Below are 24,754 nucleotides of genomic sequence, written 5' to 3' on the forward strand. Positions count from 1 at the left end.
GCCGCTTGGCCGTCCATCAGTCCGCAACATCCGCACTCTGTCGAACAAGCTGGTCTTGTTCTTCCTTCGCTTGCTCGCCGCCTGCGTCTTCTGGTTAGGCCTTCTTCGCCTGCTATCTGTTGAAGAGCTTCGGGAAAGGTTGCGTCGGAGACCATTCAGTGCCGTCGATTCGAACTCGACCCCTTGGCAGCCGTGAGTACCCGCTGTTTGGGAAACTGGCAGAAGTACGTGATACTGACGCGGCGCGCTTGATGTTGACAGACGTCAGAGCAGACGTTCTGATGTGTCGTTGAGGCCGCTTCCCATTGCATCCGGCATACAGCCAAGCCATCGCCGCCGACGGAGACAGAGATGCCTTGGTGCCGGTGAAGGGTGGGATCCAGCAGGGACCTCTTGCTCTCAGCATATTTCAGACGGCCATCTCAGGGTCTGCGCACGTGAGAGCGCAGCACCTGCCGAGACATGTCGACCTTTTCGGCGACGCCCCACGAACGCGTCGCGACTCCCGTCACCCCCCGCCACTCTCCACCACCGTCACTGCACTCCGCCTCCTCTGTGCGCTCCTACACCCCCGTCCACTCTCTCTCGCTGCACGAGTATCGCAAGCAGAGAAGCTCGCCAAGAACCCCCGAGCCACCCGAAGGCCGCCGGCTGAAGAGGAAGGCGGCCGCCACCCGCTTGAACGCCAGCGAGCGTGAGCCACTTCTTCACCAGCCCAACCCTCCGCGGCTGCCTCCGACTCCGCCGTCAACCTCACACTCGGAGCCGACCCGCCGCGAGCCCGACTCTTCGTTTAACTCCCTGCGCGTGTCCTCCTTCCGCTCGCTTCCAGCTCTGCAGCAGCGCCCGTCGCTGGGCCTACGCGACATTGCCCGCCTCAACGCGTCGTCTGCAGATCTTCCGCCCGTCAACCCGTCACACGCGCCCGCTCTTCCACGCGACTTTGGCCTGGGCTCACGCAAGAGACTGCCGCGACCGAAAGACGTCGAGATCCGCCGACCCTTCGCCACTTCGCCTATTCCAACCGAGCCATCCAGCCTCGATCTGCTTTCAACTGCAGGTCTTGCCAGTACCTCCACCTTCACCCTCTCAAACTTTCAGTTTCCCGAGCCACCACACCCTCGGCTCGCCACCCAAAGCCCCACTCCGCTGAACCTTTGGCCACGAGACTCGCATCCTGCGCCCACGCCCTCACTGCTTGACACTCCCCCGGCTACTCCAGCCCTTCTTCACTTCAGAGGCACGTCTTTCGATGTTGTTAACCCCCACAACTCTCTTTACCTTTCGAATTTGGAAACCCCCGCAGATCAGGATGAACCCAATGACTACTTTCACAGGACGTCGCTGGACCAGCTATTGCCAGCCGACATGCCGCCTGGGTCTGTCACGGACGATGGCGTTGCGAAGCAGATGCCGCGGCCTCTTTTCAACGACTTTAGGTCCGCGCATGCCTCAATCGCAAAGACCAACCCTCAACCTTCGCAACAAGCCGAGCGACCAGTCCATGATCACGCCGACGCTATCTTGTCTTCAGCAACGCCTGCCGCTCATTTGAGCGCCAAACCCGATCGACGAGCTTCAATCATCGATCGTGCACGTACCGTGTTTCGTAGAAAGGAGAGCAAGCCCATGCAGGTGGACGAAGGGCTCAAGGGTTTAGCTTACAGCTCAACTTCGGTCGCTTACCATACCCCGACGACGGATGCTTCCGGCTCATCTGCGACGATAGCGCCTGGTCAGGCTAGGGCGGATGCTACGCGTCCTTCTGGTGACACGTGGGAAACCCTCTCGGACTCGGCCGGTCCGCAATACGACCAGGCATCCGTATACCCCGATACCGAGTTTGACTCGAACTCCTTGTACTTTGGGCCAATCAACAATCGCTTGAGTGCTCCGTTCGGTGTCAAGAACCAGATCACGGACTACAGCGGCGAGATCTTGTACAAGTTCGAAGACACGCCCCGTCACTCGGTATACACGAACCTATCCCGCCATCCCTCAGTAGAGAGTCGCGGCGCCTGCACGCTGTCAAAGAACATTGACAATACACTGGGCAATATATACGACCAGTACGGCGGTCAAGACACGTTTGACGCGACCAAATCCACCAACCAGCTGTTAACGGATGACGAAGACGATGACGATGATACGATCAGGGTCCCCAGTCTCCGCAGCATGGTTCCCTCAAGCCCCCACGTCGACCGCGTTTCGGGACTAAGTAAATTCGACTTCGGCCTCGACGAGGTGCGCAGCAGCGGCGATCCGGAGAGCCCTGTGACAAGCCCTGTTACCCCTCAGGATGGCGTGTTCCCAAGGGCACTTGCCATGATGCGCCCTTTGCCGGGAAAGCCACCGAACTCTCCGCCTCCTCTTGCTTCTGGGGAGCTCGGAGAGGCTCATCGGGTTTACACCCATGTATCAGACGACTTTTCCAATCGGGCCTCGTCTTACGGCGACACAAGGAAGCTACTGGGCATTTCTGGTAATACTGATGCGATGAATCGGATGTCTGCGATCACTGAGGCTAGCCGTCTCTCTCAGGGCGATAAGCTGCCTCAATCGCCTTTGCAAGAGCTCATGGAGCGGTGTGACAGCCAGAGGGGAACACCAGAGCTCGAGAAGTATCGAGACCACACTCAGAACGACCTACCCAGCTCTGAGACGAACGCGAGCATGGAATCCGATGTGAGCGTCGGCGGCATGACCTTCCAGATGCCGGAGAAAGAGAACGCTGCGCCTATACAGCCCGAGCCCAGTCTTCGTAGACAAGCGACAGTCAGTAATGCTGAGCGCAAGAGCACTGGCAGTGATATTCCAGCAATCTGGATGCGTTCAGTGTCTCCTGGCCCACGCAACGAATCGCCGGCAACTCTGGCTACCGAGGGCTCGGATGGCGATTGGGAGACCCTGGCCCAAACGACGACTGCTGGAGATCGCACCCGTCGGAACTCGACTGAACCGGCGCTTCCCACTCCGGACTCTTCCTCTCTGAAGAGGACCAACACCAACCCGTGGCGGCGCAACAAGCTGGCAGAGGTGGAAACCAGTAGCCCAGTCATGACGTCGCCCTCTGACATGATAGACATTCCACGCTTCCCTCGGGATAGCCAGCTGTCGTTCCTTCGACAAAGCCGTGCTGCGAGGGACGTTCGGCGTTCTACCGTGAGCACTTCGAACTCGGCAAACTCGCGTCCCTTTGAGCTTTCCGCAACCCAGGTCAAGAACCTCCTTGCCTTCGGGCCAAACGATGAAATCGTCGAGGAGCATGAAATGTCCCCTTTGGCTCATAAAACCGTTTCTCACGGGCTGGGTCCCTCTAGTTGTGTGGCAAATGGGAGCAGTCGCGTCAACTCGTTCGACAAATTTACGCTTGTTGGTCCCGAAGCCAATCTGACTGGTACGCCAATGGGTACTGGCATGCGCTTTGCTGGCAGTAGTACTGTCGGCTCCACCCCTTCAACCAACAACAGAGCTTACCAGGAAATCCTCACCAGCTCTCCTCCAGGAATGTCCACTCCTGCACGGCAGAGTCTTCTGGGCAGGTCCAATAACACCGCGAGGTGCAGCCCAAGCGGGAGTCTTATGGCCAATACAGGCCAAAACAACCCTTTCCAAACCCCTTCGTCTTACAGGCCATCGCCTCTTGCTAGAGGGAGCATCGTCAGTAGCTCATCCAGTAGGGCACCGCCACTCAGCTATGGTAAGGAGATTGAGGATCTCCGCGCTGCCTCATCAAGCCGTGCCGAGCGCTACCGTAAGATGAAGTCTACATCAGTCGGCTCTTCAATGAACAGTACCCCGCGTGTCAATGGCATGCCCATGTCGCGGGCGTCAGTTGCTGGGATGACTTCCCCTTTCCCGTTGACGCTTCGCTGCCAGGATAGCACTACATTCAGTTGCAACCCTTCTGAACCTGGCACAGTGGTTCGCCCTGGCTCCGGCCGGACGGCGGAGCCTCTTCACCGTCATTCACCTCATTTGCTGCAGCTACCAAGGCCATGCTCGTCTGATATGACTGACAAAGTCAAGAAAAAGGAACGCCTCTCGTGGATAATCTTCGCAATGTGTGCTTGGTTTCCTCCAACCGCCATGCTCCTGTTCCTGGGAGCGTTTGACGGCTTGATGTTCCAGATGAGCGGCCGCGAGATACTTCACGTCTCCCAGTTCCAGAAGAAGTCTGCCATGGTCGCCTTCGTTGCAGAAGTCATTGTGCTGGTCTTGATTCTGGCCCTGTGGCTTGGCCACGTCTTTTAATCCAGGCCAAGTCATCCTCGCTACGATATTGGCACTAAAGTCGCGGCAATTGGCAACGATCAGTCTGAACTTTCTCTCGCTCAAGCCAGTTTCTATCAGGGTTGAAGAGGACCTTGATGAGTGTCACCACCACACACTTTACGACGTCACGTTTGAACGGCCACACCTTGGGCTTGAGGCATCTCTGGAGCTTTGGTCGTTATCTTCTGGAGAGATTGAGAACACGGCTCACTGCCGGTCAGTGCTTTGATCAGCAACACTTCTCGATGGGTGCATACTCGCCTGATAGCTGATCACGACTCTTCTCCTCCAGCTCTTTTCTACGTTTGATCTCTTGAAGCGAGTCCGGAGGCATTTGAGAGCTTTTTTCCTTTTTCTTGCATGTTCTTCGATGGCACGAACGGCACTCTGCTCATTTCCCCATCAAGCGCCAGCATCCCGGATGATGAAGGCTTTCGTCTAATACACAATTCCTTGCAGTCCATTCTCTCTCATTCTGCGTTACATTGCATAGCACGGACGGGTTTTTTCTTGCGATCACGGAAACGGACAATAATCTGCATTTTCTTTCATCAGAACGAATTTAATGGGCAGAGGATGGGGGGAAGGTATCGATGGGCATAACGACACACCAGACACGGGACAGGTTTCCCGCTTGCTACACTTGCTGATCGGATCCTTTCACTTCTCTCGTCTGCCACCAGTGAAGCGCCTTGGTCTCAGAGTATTGGGTCCTTGTCGATCCATGATCATGAGACAAGGATGGCACTGGAGCAATTCCAGTTTGCTTGCCGGAAATACAAGCATTTTGCGAAATCAGACCAGGCTCTGATAGCCTACGTAGGGAAAAAAAGAAGGGGTGGTGGTTCCCCCGGATCAAATGGAAGACGAGACCAGCGAGACTTCCTTCCCTTTTTTGGTTCTTCAGCAAACGGGCAATTGCTCTTCTTGATTGAGGGGTTCGCCCGGACTACTGATCGGTCTCGAGGGGAGGGGGTTTGTCGTGGTCTGGTCTTTTTTTACTTTCTCTCTGCTTCTTCTCTCGGGGTAGCTACACAGTATAAACATGGGAATTTTGAAAAAAAAAAAAAAAAAACGTGCTTCTGCATTCATTCTGCTGTGGTTTCGTGTGACTGGCTACTTACACCCGGCTCGTCATCGCAACCGGAGTTAGGTTGCCTGAGGTTCGTTGCGACAAGGTTGTTTTTGTTTTTTTTTTTTGAATTTGGGCTGTGATGGTAGGCAGGCAGGTAGGTGGGCAGGTAGGTGGGCAGGTAGGTGGGCAGGTAGGTGGGCAGGTAGGTGGGCAGGTAGGTGGGCAGGTAGGTGGGCAGGTAGGTGGGCAGGTAGGTAGGGAGGTAGGTGCTGAGCGAATGAGCACCATGATGGCCGGCCGTCGGAATAGTGAGTATGTGTGTACCTTGTTGACCGGCGCGCCCACATTAATCACGCACCAGCAAAAACATCCTCAACATCCACAACACGTCCTTCCTACCCTCTCTGCTTCTGACATCGTGATCCATCCACAAACTTCATTCACAGACACCCGTCCATCCGTACCAATCATTCTTCGTCATTTCACTCGTAAACTAACTGGCTACTCTCTGCCTAGCTACCCAATCTCAAGCGTGCTCATCGACACGACTGATGTCTTTCCAAACGCAATTTCGTAAAGAAAGGAGGAGGATGGGTAAAATAGGGAGGACAAGAGGACGGGAGGACGTTTAGTATCCGCTGCCGCCATACCCGCCACCACCGTAGCCACCGCCCTGGCCGTAGCCGCCGCCGCCCTCACGACGACGACCGTACTCGTCTCCCTCTTCTTCGAAACCGCCGGGCATGCGGTCGCGGCCGCCGCCACCGTAGCCACCGCCGCCGAATTCCTCACGGGGAGGAGGGCGTTCGCCGTAGCCATCGCCGCCATAACCGCCGCCGCCGCCGCCCGAGCTGTACTCAGACCGGCCGCCGTAACCGCCGCCGGAGCCGCCACCGTAGCCACCGGAGCTGCCGCCATAGCCACCGGAGCTGCCGCCATAGCCGCCTCCAGAGCTGTACTCGGAGCGCTCATTGCCACCATAGCCGGAGCTGCCGCCGTAGCCACTGCTCTCCTGGCCATAGCCGCTGCTTCCACCGCCGTAACGCTCACGAGAGCCGGAACGGCGACGCTCGCCGGAACCACGACGCTCGCCGGAACCACGACGCTCGCCAGAACGACGACGCTCGCCGGAACCGCGACGCTCTCGAGAGCCGGAACGGCGCCTGTGTTTTTTGCCATCGTCAGAATCATCGTTGTCATCGGAACCGTAATCGCCGCGCTCCTGCTTGCGACGCTTCTTCTCCTCCTTCTCGCGGCGCTTCTTCTCCTTCTTGCGGCGCTTCTCATCATCGTCCGAGCCCTCATCGTCCGAGCGACGGCCCTTGTGCCTACATGCATGCTGTCGGCGCGAGGAACGACATAGGGAAGGAAAAAAAAAGAAAGGGATGGTGCTTACCTCGACTCAGACGAATACTCGTAGCTGCTCTCCTCAGTGCGTGTCTGGTAGCCTCCAGAACCATAGCTACGCTGCTCGGAGCTAGCCTGGTAGTCGTAGCTGGAGCCGCCCTGGGTTCCGTGGCGTGAGTACTCCTCACGGGAGCCGCTGCCGTCGTCGTACTCGGTGCGACGGTACTCAGACTTGTCACCACTGCCACGGCGGCGGCTGGAGCTCTCGTTGTAAGATCCACCGCCGTAGCCAGACCCAGAACCAGACTTGTGGTAAGAGTCTTCAACCACCTCGCTCTTCTTCTCGTTTTCCATCACGTTGCTGATGGTGTTGCCAACGAGGCCTCCCAACATGCCTCCAAGGACGCCGCCGCCAACAGCTTCGCTGACGCCCGAGCCGATGTTGCTGGCCACCTTGTTCTGCTGGCCGCCGGAGCTACCACCACCGCTGGCGCCGCCAACCTTGGCCATGCCAAGCGGCTTGCCACAGCCGTGGCCCGAGTCGTGGACTCCCTCCTTGTGATTGCGTCCGTTCTCAACACCGTCGCGGGACAGCTTCTCACGGAGGTCCTCCTTCTCGCGGTCGCTCTTCCCCTCCCACCACTCCTGGACAACGCGGAACATCAGCTGACGGCCATCGCTGGCGCCGTCGCGACCTTGCTCGCGCTGAGCGGGGTGGTGGAAGACACCGGCGACGATGCGGTCAAGGGTGCGGTCGACGTCGACGTTCTCATCATCCCAGCACTCGACAATCTGGGGAACGACCCACTTCAGGACCTGAGAAGCAATCTTGCCAGCAGGCTCGTTCAGGAGGTTGCTGAAGTGGTCCTTGGACAACATAGAGTGGGTGGGATCGGTGCACTCATCATCGTTGAAGACAATGTGCTGCTTGTCAACAGAGGACTGAATGACCTCAGAAGAGCCGGTCTGAAGCTCAGACTTGACCTGCTTGAGCAGGGGAAGGATGAAGGGAGCGATAAGAGAGAAGACGAAGATGTTGATCTGGCTCGTGAACTCCTCGATAAGGTCGGGCAGAATAGGGAGGTTGTCAATGGCCGCGGAAACAGACTGCATGATCTCGTCGTGGAACTCCATGATGGGCAAGATCTGGCGGCGGATCTGCTCAGCCTGCTCAACGAAAGCCTCGGGCTCCTTGGGCGTGATCTCCATGTTCTCCATCTGTCCAGCAGTGGCGTTGGCCTCGAGCTCATCAGCCTTGCCGGCCTCATCCTTGCCACCGAACATACCGTCCGGAAGCTTGCTGAGGAGATCCTTGACCATGCTCTTGGCCTCGGTGTTCTGCTGAGCGTCGCTGATGGTGCCCTCAAGCTCCTGGATCTCAGACTGGGTAGCCTTGTCGTTGACCTCGCCCATGACAGAGTGCAAGAAATCAACACCACCGAAAGTACCGGTAACGATAGGGTAGATCGGGCGGTCGACACCCTCGACCTGGACCTTGGCGTTGCGGCCAACGTGGGGGAAGACATCGCTCTCGCCAAGAGTACGAAGGCAGAGTTCGGTGAAGTTGGAGTGAGCAGAGTAATCTGGAAGCCGAGTCAGTAAAGCAAACCCAAACAGTGTGAAAAGCTGCGAGTCACTCACCCTCAAGACAATGGCAGCCAGTACCGAGAAGCCTCAGGGCCTCGTACAAGTCGTCCTTGTTTCCATTCTCGTTGTAGCGGCGGGCGAGCTTGATCGAGCGGCTGAAGAGCTGGCGGACGAGACCGGCGGAGGTCTCGATGCCCGCATCTTCGTTGGCAATGTAGTTTTTCAGGCCGGTGCGCTCGTCAATGGCGAGCTCGACGCTTTCGTCGACCGGACCACGGAGACGCTGGTCGTATTCGCGGGCATCCAAGTTGTCCGCGTAGTCCTTGGGGTTGTCAATGTGCTCTTCGGGGCTATGCTACGGGTCAGCATGGTGACAAAGTGCGGGAAATGGGCCTGAACGTACCGGTAGCAGCCAAGACGCTCCGCGGTGACTTCAAACTCGCCAGTACCGTATCCGAAGGTCATGAAGCCGAGGATCCAAAGCAGAAGCCTGATGGCCTCGGAGCTGACCATCTTGAGAGCACCGACCTGTGGGGGAGCCACGTCAGCGGGGTTCCATCCTCAAAACGCCACTGCTCGAGCCTAGAGCTGTGCTTGGGTGAGGAGACTTACATCGACGGCCTGGGAGTAATCACGGAGCCAATTGCCAAAGTAGACGCGCTTGACGTCCATCTTGGTGAACTTCTTGCCGTTGCCGGCACGGCCCATCAGAAGGGCAAGCAGGGTGTCCTCGATGTCGCCATGGCGCCAGTTCTGGCCCTCGATTTTGGCGGTCGAGGCGATGTTGCCAGCGCCGAAGGCATGGGCGGGACGTGCCAGGCAGACCAGCAGCACCAGGCAGGAGAGGAGGAAGAGAGGGGAGAGCCGAAGGGTCGGCATGGTGGGCGCAGAGAGTGCGTCAATGCAATGGTAGTAGATAGGGTGTGTAGCAGGTGTTGGGGGGTAATGCAAGACACAGTGAGCAAGGCGGAGGGGGGAGGTTGAGGAAGAGGGCAAGCTTGTGGAAAACTTGTCAGGCGCTGTCGTGGTAACCCGCCCAAGCTCGAAGGAGGGGCACGCACAACAGGCCCGGATCGACGGCGCTGCGACACTGAGCCTGGCCAGCAAGCTTCCCACTCGCCAACGCCGATTCGTCTTGGCATTCTTGGCACGACGTAATGGCCACGGCTTGTCTTGTCAAACTGCGCCTGCTCGCCAGACACGGCCCTCGCGCGCGCGAACGAGACGCGCTCGCGGCGCTGTCTCTGTGCCTGGCTAGCTTCCCGCCTGCTAAGGTTCTGTGCCTGTTGGACCCTTGATGAGGGTGCTCTCCCTCCGTCATGCCCCGCGTTGCAGTAGTCACACAGCTAGCGCGACGCGTTCTGGCAGGGATGCTGCCAGACACGAGTCAGCCGCCTGCGCCCACCTCAGCTTCACTCCATTTTGCACATGCGCCGCGCCACACCGGTGACGGAAGTTCGGCAGCCGAGGGCACGTCTTATTTACGACACGCCTGCCCGCGTCGTTGGTGGCCACTGGTTTCCATTGCATGTCATTGTGCGTTCTAAATTTGGTCTCCCGGGACCATCATTGGTCCGACGAGCGACAACGCGCCCACTTTGAAACAGCTGCAGTGACGCGCTTGCCCGCAGTCTCCACTGCGCGAACCACCCCTGCACAGCTGCGTCGTGATGAGACGACCTGGCTTGGATGTACCTCCGTACCTCACGCCAGCTGCACCGCGAACGTAACCTTCCCTGCCGACATGTGTGCCAGATACCCTCCCAGCTCCTCGTTATCATCAATTGGGTAGTTCACCTCCCTGAAGTCCTGGCCTTTGACCACTCCCTCGATCCGCACCGCACTCGACCCTGGATGCACCCTCGTGGCCAGTGCTCGCAGCTCCTCCATTGTGCCTGATGTCAGCGCCCCCAGCCAGATCCGCGGGTCCGATTGAATCTGCGAGTGCGGATGCAGTCTGAAGTACACGGGTATCGGCGTTGGTGCCTGGTCTGCGTACGCCGGCGTGTAGTTGTACTCCCGTGCCTGTTGTTGCTGCCCAGAATGACCCACTCCACTGTAGCCTTGCTGCTGCTGATGCATCGTTTGGTTATGATACACCCCACTGTCTTGGTGTTGGCCTGCGAGGTCGTTGGCCGCCAGCAAGAGCGACGGGTCGATCTGGAGATCACCACCACCAGCACTGTTCACTCCGGGCGCTGCCGACGTGGCTGGTGTGGGCGTGGTCGGAGCATATGCCGTTGGCGTCTTTGTCGGACTGTCTTGGGCGCTTTGGGACCTCTGCGTGCGAGCAGGCGTCTGCGCGACGCGCGGTGGAGCTGGTCCGGGGCCCGGTCCGGCGTTGGCCAGGTGCTTCTTCCGTGAAGGATCACGCTTTGTCTCGTCGTCTCGCAGTCGCTTCATGACATCGCGGCAGAGCACTTCCAGCGCTTTGAGCCTTTTCGGGTGCTGGGGACTCTGATTGTCCTGCGTAAACATGCGCTGCAGAACGGGCGAGCCTGTTATCCACTTGTCTTTGAGCTCTTGCCAGTGTTCAGGTCCTGTCTCCAGTTTGCTGTTGACATGGCTGGATTTGAGCATCTCATAGAATTGTCGCCGAATGAGTCTGCTCTCTTCCGGATTGACGCCTATGATGTTTTTCGCGTCTGCAATCGTCATCCTGCGTTCCATCGTGCGCATTCGCTTGGTAACATCGGTGCAAATGACATCTAGCGAGAGGGACTTCTGGTCGGGCTTGTCACCCTGCTCATCAACGAACTGCGTTCGGAGATGGTCGTTCTCGGCGATTAAGCGATCCTTGACTTGCTGCCACTTGTCTGGCCCGGCGATGGTTTTCTTTACTACACCCTCTTCTTCGCAAATGGTCTGGAACTGGTCGCGTAGCTGGCGATACAGCTCGTTGTCCAAGCTCAAATAGGCCTTGCTCTCGTCAATAGTGGTCTCGGAAGGAAAACGCGGTGGTCCTGCAGGGTCAGCAGGTAATCCTGCCCAGCCACGCATTCTACGCCGACGTTTCCTGGCCCGCCAGCGCTCATCGCTCTCTTGCTGTAGCTTTTCCATGCGTTCCTTTCTCTTGCGCAGAGTTTCGGGATCGGGGTCTGCAGACGGTTCTTCCAGTGATTGGCCAGGCGTCTGTGGAGTTGCTGCAGCGGGCATCTCACCATCGTCCTGTGTTGCTTATGGTCAGCATGCGGTATACTTGAGCCACGAGCTGCACATACGGCAATCGCTTGCTGTAGTTCCTTCACAAAGGCCTCGGGATACGTATCGGCGGTCTGTGCTCTAGCTGCCGTGGCCGTTTCTCCTTTCATTCCATTGGGTACTCGCAGCAGCCATCTGTTCTTTGCTCGAACACGCATGAGCTCACGCTCCTTGAGATCGAAGCCCTCGTCGTTGAGAATCTGCAGCATGTCCCTCTGGGTCGTGTTCGTCTCCCAGAGCTCTTTGACGCGCGCGACGAGCTCGGGATTCTTGTGAGCCGGATTCTGCTTGCTTGGGAAATCCCATCGCTATCATGTCTATGAGCAGTTGCTCGCCACACGTAGGCATCGTGGACGATCAAAGCGACGAACCTTGAACTGGGTCTGAAACGCGCGTTTGCTATCGGCAGTCAGTACTCGCGCGTCGCGTTTGAGTCGGCGTCCGTAGAGTACGGTGGGCTGTGGAGGCGGCGCGAGTTCGACGACATACCTTGGTGTGAAATTCCTTACTTTCCAGAAATCCATGACCTCGTCGAGTGACCTCTTCTCCTCGACGTACATCCGATAGCACTCGGGCTCCTTCCCCTCCCAGTCGTAAACCATCTTGGCGGGCTGTCGCGGGGTGGGGATCGTGGTTGGGCGAGAGGGTAAAGTGCGCTGTTGGTGCGTTGGCGCGACCTGATGTTCGGCGGGCGCGTCTTACCTCTCGTGTTAAGCACTTAGCGCGGTATTTAGCTGATCACGTGCCCCCAGGCGACCACCTTGCTTCCCGAACGAGCCACGACAGGAGGCTAACAAGCGGCCTGGGAGCCGGAGACGAGCTGAGGTTGAGTCTCTTGACGTCGGATACTCGCTGCTCAGTACGCGGTGGTGGGAGTGGTTATTGTTTACTACCGTGTCGGCCAATCAACATAGGCAAGACGGATATCAACCTTACACGACAGCGCGAATTGAAACCGTCTGCGCCCCAGAGGTCAGGTCGCACCAGACTTAAGAGGGGCTCTACTAGCGAAATTGCACTACTGGTCCAAGACGACGGGCCGTTAACTGAGTCTTGCATTACGAACTATTGAAGATTTACGAATGGAGAGGGTCGTGAGAAGTGAAGGAACCAAAGCCAATGCATGTCGCTAATTTACCAGGCGCGCCAGGGTGAAAGTCCCGTGCGGAATGGAGATGCATGTTGGTGGGAATCACGCTTCCTCCAAGTCCAAACTCCTTGCGAGAGCCGAGGGTTCTACTGCGTCTTGAAGAGCAGAATCGCACAGTGCCCCAAATAGAAGTAAATGAAGTGCTTCGTTTCTGGCACGCGGTCAGCCCCAGAAGGATACGCAACGCAGCTCTCGACCTACCATGCGTAACGAAGCTTCCGAAATTCCTGCCCACGATGCAGTGCCAGGTGGCTCCTCGCTTGTCGTCGAACTGTGTCTTGTTAGCGTCTGTGTGGCATATCAGCTGAAGGTGGCGTCTCACCTCTTTCTTAATGTACTGGGCGATGTCCTGGACCTGGATGAGCTTGCAGCGGTCCTCACCGGCAACGCGGGCTCACGACCTACCTTCTCGATGTTGAACTTTTGCATGGCCTCGGTTGCTACATGCGAGTCAGTAACATCGCATGCGGCCACAAGGAACACAATACTTGCCGACTTCAATAGCCTGCTCTTGCATGTCGAGGGTCTGGGCGATGATTAGCCACGAGTGAGAGAGGCTCCAGAATAGGCGGCGACCTCACCATGTCGGCGGACTTGACCTGGGCTAAGGGGATGCATCAGCGGGCGCGGTCGGCATGAGGTTCAAAAAGGGGCGGCTTACCCTCCAGCTTCTCGGGGTTCTTCTCGTTGCTGGCCATGGCGATGACGCACTCTGGGTGGAACAGATGCGGAGGGTGGAACGATTAGGGACGGGAGAGGAGCAGCGCTATGGAAAGAGATGGAGCGAGAGGGTGGAGCTGATTGGTCAAATATTGCGATGGTCTCCGGATGGGGCTGTCCGGCATGTGAGGGCATAAGGGACGGTGGCCGCAGGGGGCGGCGGGCTCTGGCGATGCTTGGCGACCGAGGCGGCGCTTCCGCTGCGGCGCTAGGGCCGCACGGCCGCTAGCCAACCACCGCTCGCCGACGAAAAAAAAAGCCTGTGGGCTCCGCAGAACCTGTGCAACTGTTTACCTCGCTCTCTGCGCACACATAACACTCGCCTGCCGCCCGCTCCTCAGCGCGCTCGGCCTGCCACCATGGCCTCCTCACGCATCTTCGTGCGGAACCTGCCCCCGACCCTCGCCGAGGCCGACTTCCGCAAGCACTTCGCTCAGAAGGACGCCGTCACCGACGCAAAGCTGCTTGCGCACCGCCGCATCGGCTATGTCGGCTACAAAACCCCAGAGGCCGCCGAGAAGGCTGTCAAGTACTTCAACAAGACGTTCATCCGGATGTCAAGAATAGGCGTCGAGTTAGCCCGGCCCGTAAGAAATGCCTCTCGGCTCTGCGCACGATTTTGCTAACCGCTCCCCAGATCGACGATGCGCCAGAGCCCAGAAATCGCAAGCGCGCTCCGACCGCAGCATTGCCCGTAGCGGACAAGCCGTCTGAGGAGTCGGCGTCGCAGGCCGAAAACTCTCTCAAGCGCAAGAGAGGGGGCGAGGATTCTGTCGCGGCGGATCCCAAGCTCAAAGAGTTCCTCGAGGCCATGAAGCCTGCCAGCAAGAACAAGACGTGGGCGAACGACATGCACATCGACCAAACGGCGACTGCAGAGGATAGCACCCACGTCGAGCCGGTCAATATGCCCGAGGCCGATAGTGATGACGAGTATCAGACGGTTCAGAAAAAGCCCAAGCACTCTGAGTCGACCGTTGTGGCTGAAACTTCTGATGTCACCACACCAGCCGCTCTGCCTGCAAATGAGAGCTTGTCTGGAGACGAACAAGTCGATCATGACGGAGAGGGGCAGGCTGGGTCGGGGCCAGTGTCTGACCTTGACTGGCTGCGTGCCAAGACAAGCAGAACGTTGGACGTGGTTGACGACGATGAGGAAGAGCTCACACATCGTCCGAAGCCTTCTGGGAAAGAAGTTCCAGCCGCAGCGGACGACAAGGAGTTGGAACCGGCCGATGATGTCCAACTGGAAAGTTCAGGTGGCGGTGCAGTTGCCGATAACACCGATACCCAGGTCAACTCTGACGTCGAGGGCATCCGCCAGACCGGGCGGCTGTTTCTCCGAAACTTGCCCTTTGATGTTTCAGAGGATGATCTGCGGGGCCACTGCAATTCTTTCGGCGCCCTGGAAGAGGTTAGTTTCCTACATTCCTTTCTCATCCTACATGCCTCTCGTGATGAACACCAGATAGGGACAACCGATGCAAAGCATTTGAGGAGACCCTGGGAGAAAATTTTAGTAGATGCTTCTCATTTTCTGATCTTTAAACGAGGCTTCACCCCTTCATTTCCCATTAGCGCTTCCACAATTCGGATGCTGACGCCTCATAACAGGTGCATGTCCCGCTCGATCCCAAGACGGGCAAGGGCAAGGGCTTTGCCTACATTCTCTTCGAGGATCCCGATAATGCTGTCCGGGCTTATGAGGAGCTTGACGGCAGAGTCTTTCAAGGTCGTCTTCTCCACATCATTCCTGCTACTGCAAAGCGAGAGAACAGGCTTGACGAGTTCGCCATCTCGAAACTGCCGATCAAGCAGCAGAAGCGCATTCAGCAAAAGGCGCAGGCTGCCACTTCGACATTCAACTGGAACTCCCTGTACATGAATGCCGATGCTGTCATCTCATCTGTTGCCGATCGTCTCGGGGTCAGCAAGTCCGAAGTGCTTGATCCTACTTCCTCCGATGCAGCTGTCAAGCAAGCCCATGCGGAAACGCACATCATTCAGGAGACCAAGGCGTATTTCACACAGAATGGGGTTGACCTCGACGCCTTCAAGAAGAAGGCTAGAGGGGATACTGCCATCCTAGTGAAGAACTTCACCTACGGTACCACGGCCGACGAACTGAGGAAGATGTTTGAAGAGCATGGAACCATCACTCGTTCTCTGATGCCTCCCAGCGGAACCATCGCCATTGTCGAGTTTGCTCAGGCTCCTCAGGCCCGCGCTGCGTTTGCCTCGCTTGCCTACAGGAAAGTCAAGGATTCTATTCTATTCCTCGAGAAGGCTCCAAAAGATCTGTTTAAGGAGGGTTTCACACCGCAGGCTGTGCCTACCGCTGTTGCCTCCGGCCCCGAGGGCAAGGCTAGACTCGCCGCTTCAGACTTGCTTGCCGCAGAGGCCGCCCCCGATCAGGTCGATTCGTCCACCCTCTACGTCCGGAACCTCAATTTCTCGACGACGACACAGCGCCTTACGGAGGTCTTCCGGCCTCTCGACGGGTTCGTGTCTGCACGGGTCAAGACGAAGACAGATCCAAAGAAGCCAGGACAGATTCTTAGCATGGGCTTTGGCTTTCTTGAGTTTCGAACCAAGGAGCAGGCCCAGGCTGCCCTCGCCGCAATGGACGGTTACAACCTCGATGGTTACAAGCTCGCGATTAAGGCGTCCAACAAAGGTCTCGATGCGGCCGAGGAGCGGCGTAAAGAGGACAAGGCGAAGAAGGCAGCTGGCCGACAGACCAAAATCATCATCAAAAACTTGCCATTCGAGGCGACCAAGAAGGACGTACGCGCTTTATTTGGTGCCTACGGACAGCTCCGCTCGGTGCGCGTACCTAAGAAATTCGACGCCTCAGCGAGGGGTTTCGCGTTTGCCGATTTCACGACTCCTCGCGAGGCGGAGAACGCCATGGACGCGCTCCGCAGTACCCACTTGCTTGGCCGCAAATTGGTCCTGGACTTCGCTTCTGAAGATCCGGAGGATGCTGAAGAGGAGATTGCCAAGATGCAGAAGAAAGTTGGCACGCAGGTTAACAAGGTCGCCCTGCAAAACCTCACGGGCGCCGGAAGAAAGAAATTTAATGTCGCAGGCACTGATGAGCTCGAAGAAGCTTAAGACGGTAAAAGAGACGGGAATCCCAAGGATTTTGCCTACGCGGTCCCTAGCCCGCTTCCCGCGTCGCCCCCTTGCTTCTTCGGCGAAACGCGATGTCGAGCGCGCCACTCTGGTTTGCTACCCCTTTGGAGGACTGCCATGGCTGATACCCGTTGCCTGGGCCTGCCACCCGCAAACAGGACAGCACGATCTCCTCTCGGTAGCGTTCGGCCGAAATACAGTGCAGGTGGGAAACGTCCCGAAGTCTTCTCCACCGCGTCCGTGAAAACCTTGCTGCGACTGATGTCTTAGGCGCGCGTATCGTCCACGCGAAACAGAAATCAAGGGCCATGACGCCTAGCAAACCAATTTCTTTCTGATCTCACACGCTAACCTCCGTCGCATTCCTGTCGAAAGACTCGGCTCAACTGCCGCACTGCTGCCCGCGGAGTGGGTGTGAAGAACATTCCTCGCATAGGCTACATCCCTGGCACCGCAAGAGGGGTCTCAACTCACCAGAACGACCATGTTTGGGGGCGAAAGGCCCGGCCAGCCCTTGCTTATCAGGCTAACATGATAGAATAGAAGGAAGTCAGCATTCTTCTAGTAGTCAATCCATGAAAATCAGACAAGAACGTCAACAAACGTCCATGAAATCCAGCCAATCCCGTCGCGCCGTGAATCTTGGTTAGATTTGGCTTTCCTTATGTCATTGATCGACCCACGCCTCTCCTGCCGGCCGTTTCCATGGTGCCCTGCGGCATTGTTCGACAACGAGGCTCCTTTCTGAGTCCAACACCCAGCCTCCTATAAACAACAGTCCACTTCTCTTACATTCCCACCTCGCCGTCCACATTCTCTTTCTCTGTCAAGTCATTCCTTTGGTCCAGCTCTCTACGTTCCTTCGTCTTTGACTGCTCTGCTCGAAAGAGCGAAGCCCAGCACCCCAGACATTCTTACTTTTGAACCCTCATTCTTATCCCATCGCGCGGCATTCCCGAAACCACCACATAATGGAGAGAAGCTCATGCATCCTACCCTCTAATGCGCCGGCTCTTCACGACAGTATCATCGACGACATAGGAGTTGCGAGACCGATCCTGCAGGAGCGTTGCAACAACCGCCAGCAGGATTTTCTGGACACCGATCACCGCAAGCATGGTCTCTATCAGCCCGCCGAGAATTTCTCCTACAACAGCGCGGCGCAGGGCTATTCAGCATCCTCGCAGAGCTCGCACGCCAGCTATGCGGCGTCGGCCTGGCTTGCTGACGAGGACGAGCGGGTCAGACAGGAGGCGGCCCGCTTGTGGCGAATGCTGTCACGGTCGGACGCATATCGGAAGTATCGAGCGCGGCAGCCGAAGGACTGCAGAGAACAGGACCAGAAATGGCCCGAACACATGGAGTTGGCCTTCTTCTCAGGTAGGACCGCTCTTCTCGCGGCCGTCCCGACCAATGGGAATTATCGTGGCACTGACGTGTTCTTGCATTGCAGCGCTGGTCAAGTACCCGCCAATGGGCCGCCGCAAGCAGATGCATGAGGGGAAACCCCGCGGACGGAACGAACTCATAGCGTATGCCATCGAGAAGTGGACCGGTGAGGCTCGGACGAGGAAGCAAGTCTCGAGCCACATCCAAGTATTAAAACCGCTCTTCAAGGAGTATCCTAAGAGTCAGTATTTCTTACCTGCCCGGCCTTGCTCGCCTCCAGTTGCCGCCCCACGAGCGTGCTGACCCATGTAGTCATGAGGTACATGTCCAAGGAAGATCTCGACCACCGCCGTCATCACCGGCACAACTCTCACGACATGCTTCGGCGGCGGTTTACAGCTTCGGCTACCCTGCAGCCGCTGGACTTCAACTCCATCGACCAAGGCGCAATATACGCGCCTCAGCAGCATGCCGCGCTGCCGCCACCACGCCAGATGCTTTCGTCAAGCCCTGCCTTGGTCCCTGCGTGCTTCGAGATGAACGCTCGGGACACGACTTCTGATCCTCCCCGCTCCTTGCACTGCTTCACGCGCTTCCACAAACGAGCCGAGCAGCCACCGCTATATGTTTCTGACCTACAGGACCAATCGTCTGGCGTACCCAAACACCTTCGGGACATGCTGGATGATAAGGACTCGCTGATAAACTGCGACGTCATCCTTGCCGAGTCGAGCATCGAGCTGATGGCAATGCATGCTCCCGGTGACAGCACCGAGCTCGGCATTCAAATCGAGTTCAACAGCACCTACGAGTACGCACTGTACGACCACTTCGAATCTCACACACGCTTCTACACTGGCGACGATCTCTCAACCGAGCCCAAGAGCGTGCTGGGCTACGACCAGCATTACAAACGGCTGCACGCCGTGGCGGGCACGTTTGGCAGTGGCTTCTGGGCAGGCAAGCTGGGCGAGCTTTCACTAATCATGCGAAAGGCGTACAAGAAGAAGGGTGATCTGGTTCCAGCACGCGGCGCCGTACAGGCCGATGACGAAAGACTGCAGCAAGCCCGCGAGCGTGCCAACCAGACGCTCGAGGCTCTCAGTGCCGTTCAAGAGATCTTCGCCGTGCCTCGTGGCAGCATCGCCGCCGCTAGCGGATACGGGGCCGAGTCCCCAGCCCCGGAGCGCGTCCTCATCGTCGGATGGACGTTCCGACACGCAGACGCCGGCGTGGCTGGAGCGACGACATGGCGACGCGTCGTCCTGCCCCACCAGCAGTCCGGCAAAGACGAATCCGCTCTCAAGCAGGAGTCTCAACAGTCCTTCATGGACGGTGGCCCCGGTGGCCCTCTCAAGCAAGACACCGGCAACCCCTACGGCGGGCTCACGCTCGAAACCATGCCGGGCAGCGGCCTCATCACGCCCACCAACTCCACCCACCCCTCCTTCGACGCCTCGGCCCACAACGGCGGCTTCGACCTCGACCCGCTCTCGGCCATCGGGGGCCCCTTTTCCGCCGCCGCCGCCGCCACCGTCGCCATGGCGCCCCTCTCGGCCGCCTCGTCGTCCGCGCCGTCCCTATACCAACACCAACACCACAACCCGCACGCCGCCCACCACCACCACTCCCACCACCACCACCAACAACACCACCACCACCATCAACCCCTCTCCGCGACCCCCACCTCCGACCTCTCCCTCGCCATCCCCCCCCACCACGGCTCCGTCGACGACCACCCCAACGCCCTCGACTTCACCGCCGGCCAAATCAACGTCTGGATGGAACCTTCCGTCTCCATGCAAGGCTACTACGACATCGCCGCCGCCGCCGCCGCCTCCACCGCCTCCCCCCTCGACCAGCAGCACCACCTGCACTCCTCCTCCCACCACCACCACCCGCACCACCAACACCCGCACCATCACCACCACATGGGCATCGGCACGCCCACCGGCGGCACGCACCACGCTCCACCACCGCCGCCGCTGCCGCCGCAGCAATCGCAACAGCAGCACCAGCAGCATCAGGGAGGCGGGTCGCATACGCCGGTGGGCGTGGGCGTCGGCGTCGGCGTCGGCGTGGGGTACGGGCCCGGCGATGCGTATAATCCGCGTTGGGGGGGCTATGGGGCGTTGTTGGAGGAGGCGGGGTGGGGGACTGGGACGGGGACGACGGGGACGGGGACGACGACGACGGGTGGTGGTGGCGGTGGGAGTGGTGGTAATAATAATGGCGGGGGTGGAAGCGGTAATTCTGGTGGTGGTGGTGGCGGCGGCGGGGGTAATGGCGGTGGAGGGTACGGCGATGGTGTGGGGAAAGATGGGGTTGGCGTTGATGGAGGGGGGGCGCAGCAGGGGAAGCATGGGGGGCATTATTTGGATGAGCAGGGTGGTGGTGGCGGCGGCGGCGGGGGTGGAGGTGGTGGTGGGGGGTATCATCATCATCAGGGGGGGCGGAGGGATAGCGGGATGTTGGGGTTGTAAATGATAGGTGTGTTTGTGTGTGTGTTCGTGTGCGTGTGTAGGGGTGGAAGTGGGGAAGAGAGGTGGGCTGTGTTGTTGTTGTTGACGCTGTTGTTGTTCTTTTCCTATTCTCTTCGGTTTTTGTTTTCTCCAATTGTGTTCTTGCTTGCCCTTTTTGGTTTTCTCCCCTGTCGCCGTGGACTTTGAGGATTCGCGGAAAGAATTGACGATTGATTATGGATTGTTATGTACGAAGGAGATGAGGAAGAAAGAAAAAGGGGAAAGACGGAAGAGACGAAGACCGGGAGGGGTGGAAAAGGTATTTGGACGCTCGCTGATTGCCGATTGATTGGCTGACTGGCCGACTCGCTGATTTACTAACTGATTGACTGACTAACTGAGTCACTGACCATGTGGCTTTACCTTGTTGCACCTGTCTATTTTACGCATCTTGCATGACCCGGTCATGCCAGTGTCGGTTTTATATACCCCACCGACTATTCCACCGGAAAAAAAGTTCTTTTTTTCTTTTCATGCAGTCGTTTCCTTTTCCTCTTTCTTTTTACCGTTCGGCTTGTTTACACTCACTCGACCTTGCTATAAGACGCAATTTTATTTACAGTAAGTAGGTAGCTTTTTTTAGTCCTTCCCCCTAATTTGAAAAATATGGTTATTCGCTGTTATTGTTATTTTTCTTTTTGTCAAATTGGCCTTGCGCTTTGTGTATGCTAGACGTAAATGCTTAGTTATTCTTGCCAAATTTTCTGTGAGAACGTTTGCGTTGTGCTGGTGCAAGCTGTCACGTTTGCGTACGGACGTGATGGATAATTAAGATCCCTGGGGTGCGGCTGGTCCAATACTGGCGCTATCGACTATTGCGTTCGAAGTGAAGCACCGCCGCCAACTTCTATCTCCCTACAATATTGAACACTACGTATTCTGGTAATGGTGTTCCACATCTATGCAGGCTTAAGATACGCAATCACTTCCGGATGTCCGTTTCAAATAGCTATATGGGAAGCGTGTGAGGTCCTTCGTGGGGTAACCCACTGTAAAGATGATATCATGTTACGAAGTACGCTTTTATGATACTGTTGCACTATATACCCTACGATGTTACGATTGCTAAGTCCTTGCTCCCGCGTGCCAAAAGAGGGGCCAAAAAAAAAAGACGTCGGCGAGGCCGAGGCTGCCCCACTACGGCGGCCCATCCGGCAGAGAAGAAAAAAAGAGCAAAAAGAAATAGCTTGCTAACCAGCCTGAGACTGATAAGACGGCGAGTCTTGCAGCTTCTGTGGATCGAACACAGTACCTCCAGATACCGCACAGATGATGCTGTAGGCTGAAGTGGACTTCAGTCTGGCGCTCTCCCAAGTGAGCTAAAGCTGCTGATTGGTTGATGAGAAACGATGTTGCACAGAAACTTCATGTGCGTTTGCAAAATTGCCGCAGCAAGCCTGAGGCCAGAGAAGAGCAAAGGTCAGAAATTTTCACGCCGCGGTGGAAGGTCTCGGCAAGAGCCATGGCTTCCACGTGATATTGTACCACCCTTATCTTATCTCGACGCGTCTGCCTTGCAGCCGGCCGTCTCCCCTCACGTTCGAAACATTTCGCGGCGCCGAGCCGTGCGTTAAGTTTGCTTCTAGTTTTCCGACGCGTGCGCGCACCAAACGGACTGCAAACGGAATCCCACCAACCATTTGCTCCCGTCACTCGTCTCCAGAAAAACAAAAGCAAAAAAAGGCGGAGGCCGACCATAAATTAAATGGCTTTCCCGCAGATCACCTTCCCCAGCCTCGGCCACAACCACCGCCAAACCGCCCAAAGCATCGAAGACTTCGAGGCCCAAATGGCCGCCGCGCGGACCCTCCTCCCCGACGACGAAAGGGGATTCGTCGACCCCCCGGGACCGCCGCCGCCCGCGTACAGCAAGAATGACAGCGGCAACGGCGCCATCGACGCGGCGCCAGCAGCCCCTCCTTCTTCTTCTTTTTCCTCCTCCTCAGCACCGTCGTCCTCGCAGCCGCAGCAGCAGTCGCAGCCGCAGCCGCTTCAGTCCTCGCCACCCAATGACCAGCCCCCCCTCCGCGCTGGCCGCGCCTGGTCCAGCGAATCCGTCGCCGCGTTCAACAACCTCTGCCTGAAGAACGCCGTCGCGAACACGTTCGACTACGAGCAGTGCAGGCCGATGCCGCCGGGGTGGGCGGTGCGGTTGACTTTTAGTTTCTACAGCGGGGTTCTCGGTGGGAAAGAGGATGGTGGTGAGGACGGTGCCTTCGTGGTTGAGTTGCCCGGACCGTATGGGACGAAGAAGGAGGCCAAGGCGGCGGCGGCGGAGAGGGGGCTGGCGGTTTTGACCGAGGCGTTGGAGAGGAGGAAGGCTGCGGGGGTGGGGGCGGGGGCGGGGAAGAGGAAGCAGACGGGTGAGGATGGGGCGAATAAAGACGGAGAGGAGGACGGGATGGAGGTGGATGAGGAAGAGGTGTTGGAGAATTGGGTTGGGTTGCTAGGAGGTGGGTTGTTCTTTTTCCCTTACCCCGTTGACGCTTTTTCGTTCTCTCACTCTCTCACTCTTCTCCCTGCGTTTGGTAATGGCCGAGGTAATTGCTTCAGCCAACGCTTACCTTTTCTTCCCCGTTCTCTACAACATAGAATACTGCCAAGCCGAGAACAAGCCGCGCCCAAAGTTCCAAGAGTTCAGCTTGGGCGCCAACTACTCGATGGAGTGCATCATGCCGGCCGAGGAAGGGCGCGGCGAAGACGAGCCGTTCGGCGGCCGCAACGTGCTCTTCAACAGCAAGAAGGCGGCCAAGACCAACGCCGCGCGCGAGGCGGTCCACTGGCTGCGCCAGACCGGCCGCATGCCCAAGACCGGCCACCCCACCAAGAAGAAGATGAAAGCCGCCGCCATGGCAACAGCTGGTGCCGGCATGCCCGCCTCCGCGTCCGGCAGTAATGCTTCTGCTGCTGCTGCTGCGGGCCCGCCCCTGACGCCGATGCCTATCGGCGGCAACAACAACAATAACAACAAAAACGTCGGCGGTACGGGCAGCGGCTCCGAGAGCGACAGCGGCGGCAACAGCAGTAGCAGCTCGGGCGGTCCGCCGGGCATGAAGGACTTCACTCCGGGCGAGCAGGTCATGAGTGAGTCCCCTCTTTTCCCTTTTCCCTTACCTTCCCCCCCTTCTGTCTCTCTTTCTCTCTATCTCCTTCCCACAACCACACCACCACCACCACCACTCCCCCTCCCCTCCCCCCAAAACAAAAAACAACCGCCGTCCCACCCACCTACTCACAACACCCCACTCACTCACCCCCAACGCAACGCAGACCTCTGCTCCCGCCTCGGCTGCGCCCAGCCCATTTACAAAATCACGCCCGACCCGCGCGTCCCGTCCATGTGGTCCGGCGCCGCGTATTTCCCGCACGACCCGGCCATCGTCGGCGGTGGGGGTCAGCAGCAATCCATCGGCGAAGTCAAGAACATCTACGGCAAGAAGAAGGCGCGCTACGAGGTGGCCAAGAAGGTCTTGAAGCACCTGAAGGCCATGCAGGCGGAGAGGCAGAAGGTCGTCGAGGGCGTGTTGGGGACGGGGGCGGGGGTTGGGGCTGGGGCTGGGGCGGCGGCGGGCCCTTAGTGGGTGGGAGGGAGGATGTAGGTAGGTGGCTGCTGCGTGTGCGGGTGGAGGGTGGGGCGGTGTTTTTTGCTCCGGGGCTCCTGAAGGAAGGAGGCTTGGGGAAAGAAAGAGGGGAGGATTGTTGTGGGTTTCTGGGGTTGGGTTGGAGGGGATGAAGAAAAATTGTTGACGAGATTGGTTTACTGCGAGCGTGGGACTATGAAGGGTGGGGAGAGGAATTATGTATACCCGGTGTTGTTCTTTTTCTTTTTCTCATGTTTGGCTGCTAGAATGTTTTGAAATGCTCAAGGTTGCTATGGCTCGAGGCGTGTGCACGCAGGTTGCATTGAGAGGTTTTCACACTTGGTGCATGTGATTATGCATGGGGTTGCGCGACGACATTACATCACTTTGAACGTGCAATGATGGTCTGCGCTCTAAATGTAGTTGTATTGGTAAGCAAGAAACAGCGACTGACTACGGCCACAATTCGAGCAACAGAAATCGATCCTCAGGCGTGCTGTGATGGGGATAAGCCGGGTCCTGGCGATGAGGATCGAGGGTCCAAGGGATGGATGCCCGGCACAAAGTCAGGGAGAGGAAGCCACAAGGAGAATGAAGAGCAGTCAGTATGCATCACTTGGCAGGCGAGTCAAGAAAGCAACGGAAGCACAGCTTATGCACGCGGCGAGGGTGTGCCCTTGTGTTATAGTGGATGTTGATCGTGATCGCATCGTCGTCAGCTGCTTCTTTCGACGGCGATTCCGGGACCGTCCTTACCTTACGATTCATG

The 24,754-nt window shown here is 57.7% G+C and overlaps 7 protein-coding genes across 7 annotated transcripts; 4 read left to right on the forward strand and 3 right to left on the reverse strand.

The window, feature by feature from the left end:
* Positions 1-462: 462 nt before the first annotated feature.
* On the forward strand, positions 463-4,254 carry BKCO1_17000126 (notch2 protein; the record flags this gene model as incomplete). Its single annotated transcript, XM_020271589.1, has 1 exon — positions 463-4,254. One exon carries the CDS (start codon positions 463-465, stop codon positions 4,252-4,254), a length of 3,792 nt encoding a protein of 1,263 aa, XP_020131688.1.
* A 1,724-nt stretch (positions 4,255-5,978) lies between these two features.
* On the reverse strand, positions 5,979-9,163 carry BKCO1_17000127 (nima-interacting protein; the record flags this gene model as incomplete). The annotated part of the gene is made up of 5 exons (XM_020271590.1): positions 5,979-6,678; positions 6,747-8,280; positions 8,339-8,634; positions 8,688-8,812; positions 8,897-9,163. The coding sequence occupies 5 exons, from the start codon at positions 9,161-9,163 to the stop codon at positions 5,979-5,981; spliced, it is 2,922 nt and encodes a 973-aa protein (XP_020131759.1).
* Positions 9,164-9,988: 825 nt separating this feature from the next.
* On the reverse strand, positions 9,989-12,087 carry BKCO1_17000128 (clr5 domain; the record flags this gene model as incomplete). Its single annotated transcript, XM_020271591.1, has 4 exons — positions 9,989-11,452; positions 11,506-11,793; positions 11,857-11,884; positions 11,975-12,087. 4 exons carry the CDS (start codon positions 12,085-12,087, stop codon positions 9,989-9,991), a joined length of 1,893 nt encoding a protein of 630 aa, XP_020131646.1.
* A 634-nt stretch (positions 12,088-12,721) lies between these two features.
* Positions 12,722-13,333, reverse strand: BKCO1_17000129 (dynein light chain; the record flags this gene model as incomplete). Its single annotated transcript, XM_020271592.1, has 7 exons — positions 12,722-12,786; positions 12,837-12,906; positions 12,958-12,984; positions 13,041-13,075; positions 13,128-13,161; positions 13,217-13,239; positions 13,297-13,333. 7 exons carry the CDS (start codon positions 13,331-13,333, stop codon positions 12,722-12,724), a joined length of 291 nt encoding a protein of 96 aa, XP_020131645.1.
* Positions 13,334-13,714: 381 nt separating this feature from the next.
* On the forward strand, positions 13,715-16,472 carry BKCO1_17000130 (pre-rrna processing protein; the record flags this gene model as incomplete). Its single annotated transcript, XM_020271594.1, has 3 exons — positions 13,715-13,942; positions 13,993-14,769; positions 14,970-16,472. 3 exons carry the CDS (start codon positions 13,715-13,717, stop codon positions 16,470-16,472), a joined length of 2,508 nt encoding a protein of 835 aa, XP_020131743.1.
* Positions 16,473-17,464: 992 nt separating this feature from the next.
* Positions 17,465-20,365, forward strand: BKCO1_17000131 (transcription factor; the record flags this gene model as incomplete). The annotated part of the gene is made up of 3 exons (XM_020271595.1): positions 17,465-17,873; positions 17,947-18,123; positions 18,195-20,365. The coding sequence occupies 3 exons, from the start codon at positions 17,465-17,467 to the stop codon at positions 20,363-20,365; spliced, it is 2,757 nt and encodes a 918-aa protein (XP_020131744.1).
* Positions 20,366-22,109: 1,744 nt separating this feature from the next.
* BKCO1_17000132 (double-stranded rna-binding protein) lies at positions 22,110-23,982 on the forward strand (the record flags this gene model as incomplete). The annotated part of the gene is made up of 2 exons (XM_020271596.1): positions 22,110-22,944; positions 22,997-23,982. The coding sequence occupies 2 exons, from the start codon at positions 22,110-22,112 to the stop codon at positions 23,980-23,982; spliced, it is 1,821 nt and encodes a 606-aa protein (XP_020131745.1).
* Between the last annotated feature and the right edge of the window lie 772 nt (positions 23,983-24,754).

This window comes from Diplodia corticola (assembly GCF_001883845.1).
Source record: "Diplodia corticola strain CBS 112549 chromosome Unknown scaffold17, whole genome shotgun sequence".
NCBI classification, from domain to species: Eukaryota; Fungi; Ascomycota; class Dothideomycetes; order Botryosphaeriales; family Botryosphaeriaceae; genus Diplodia; species Diplodia corticola.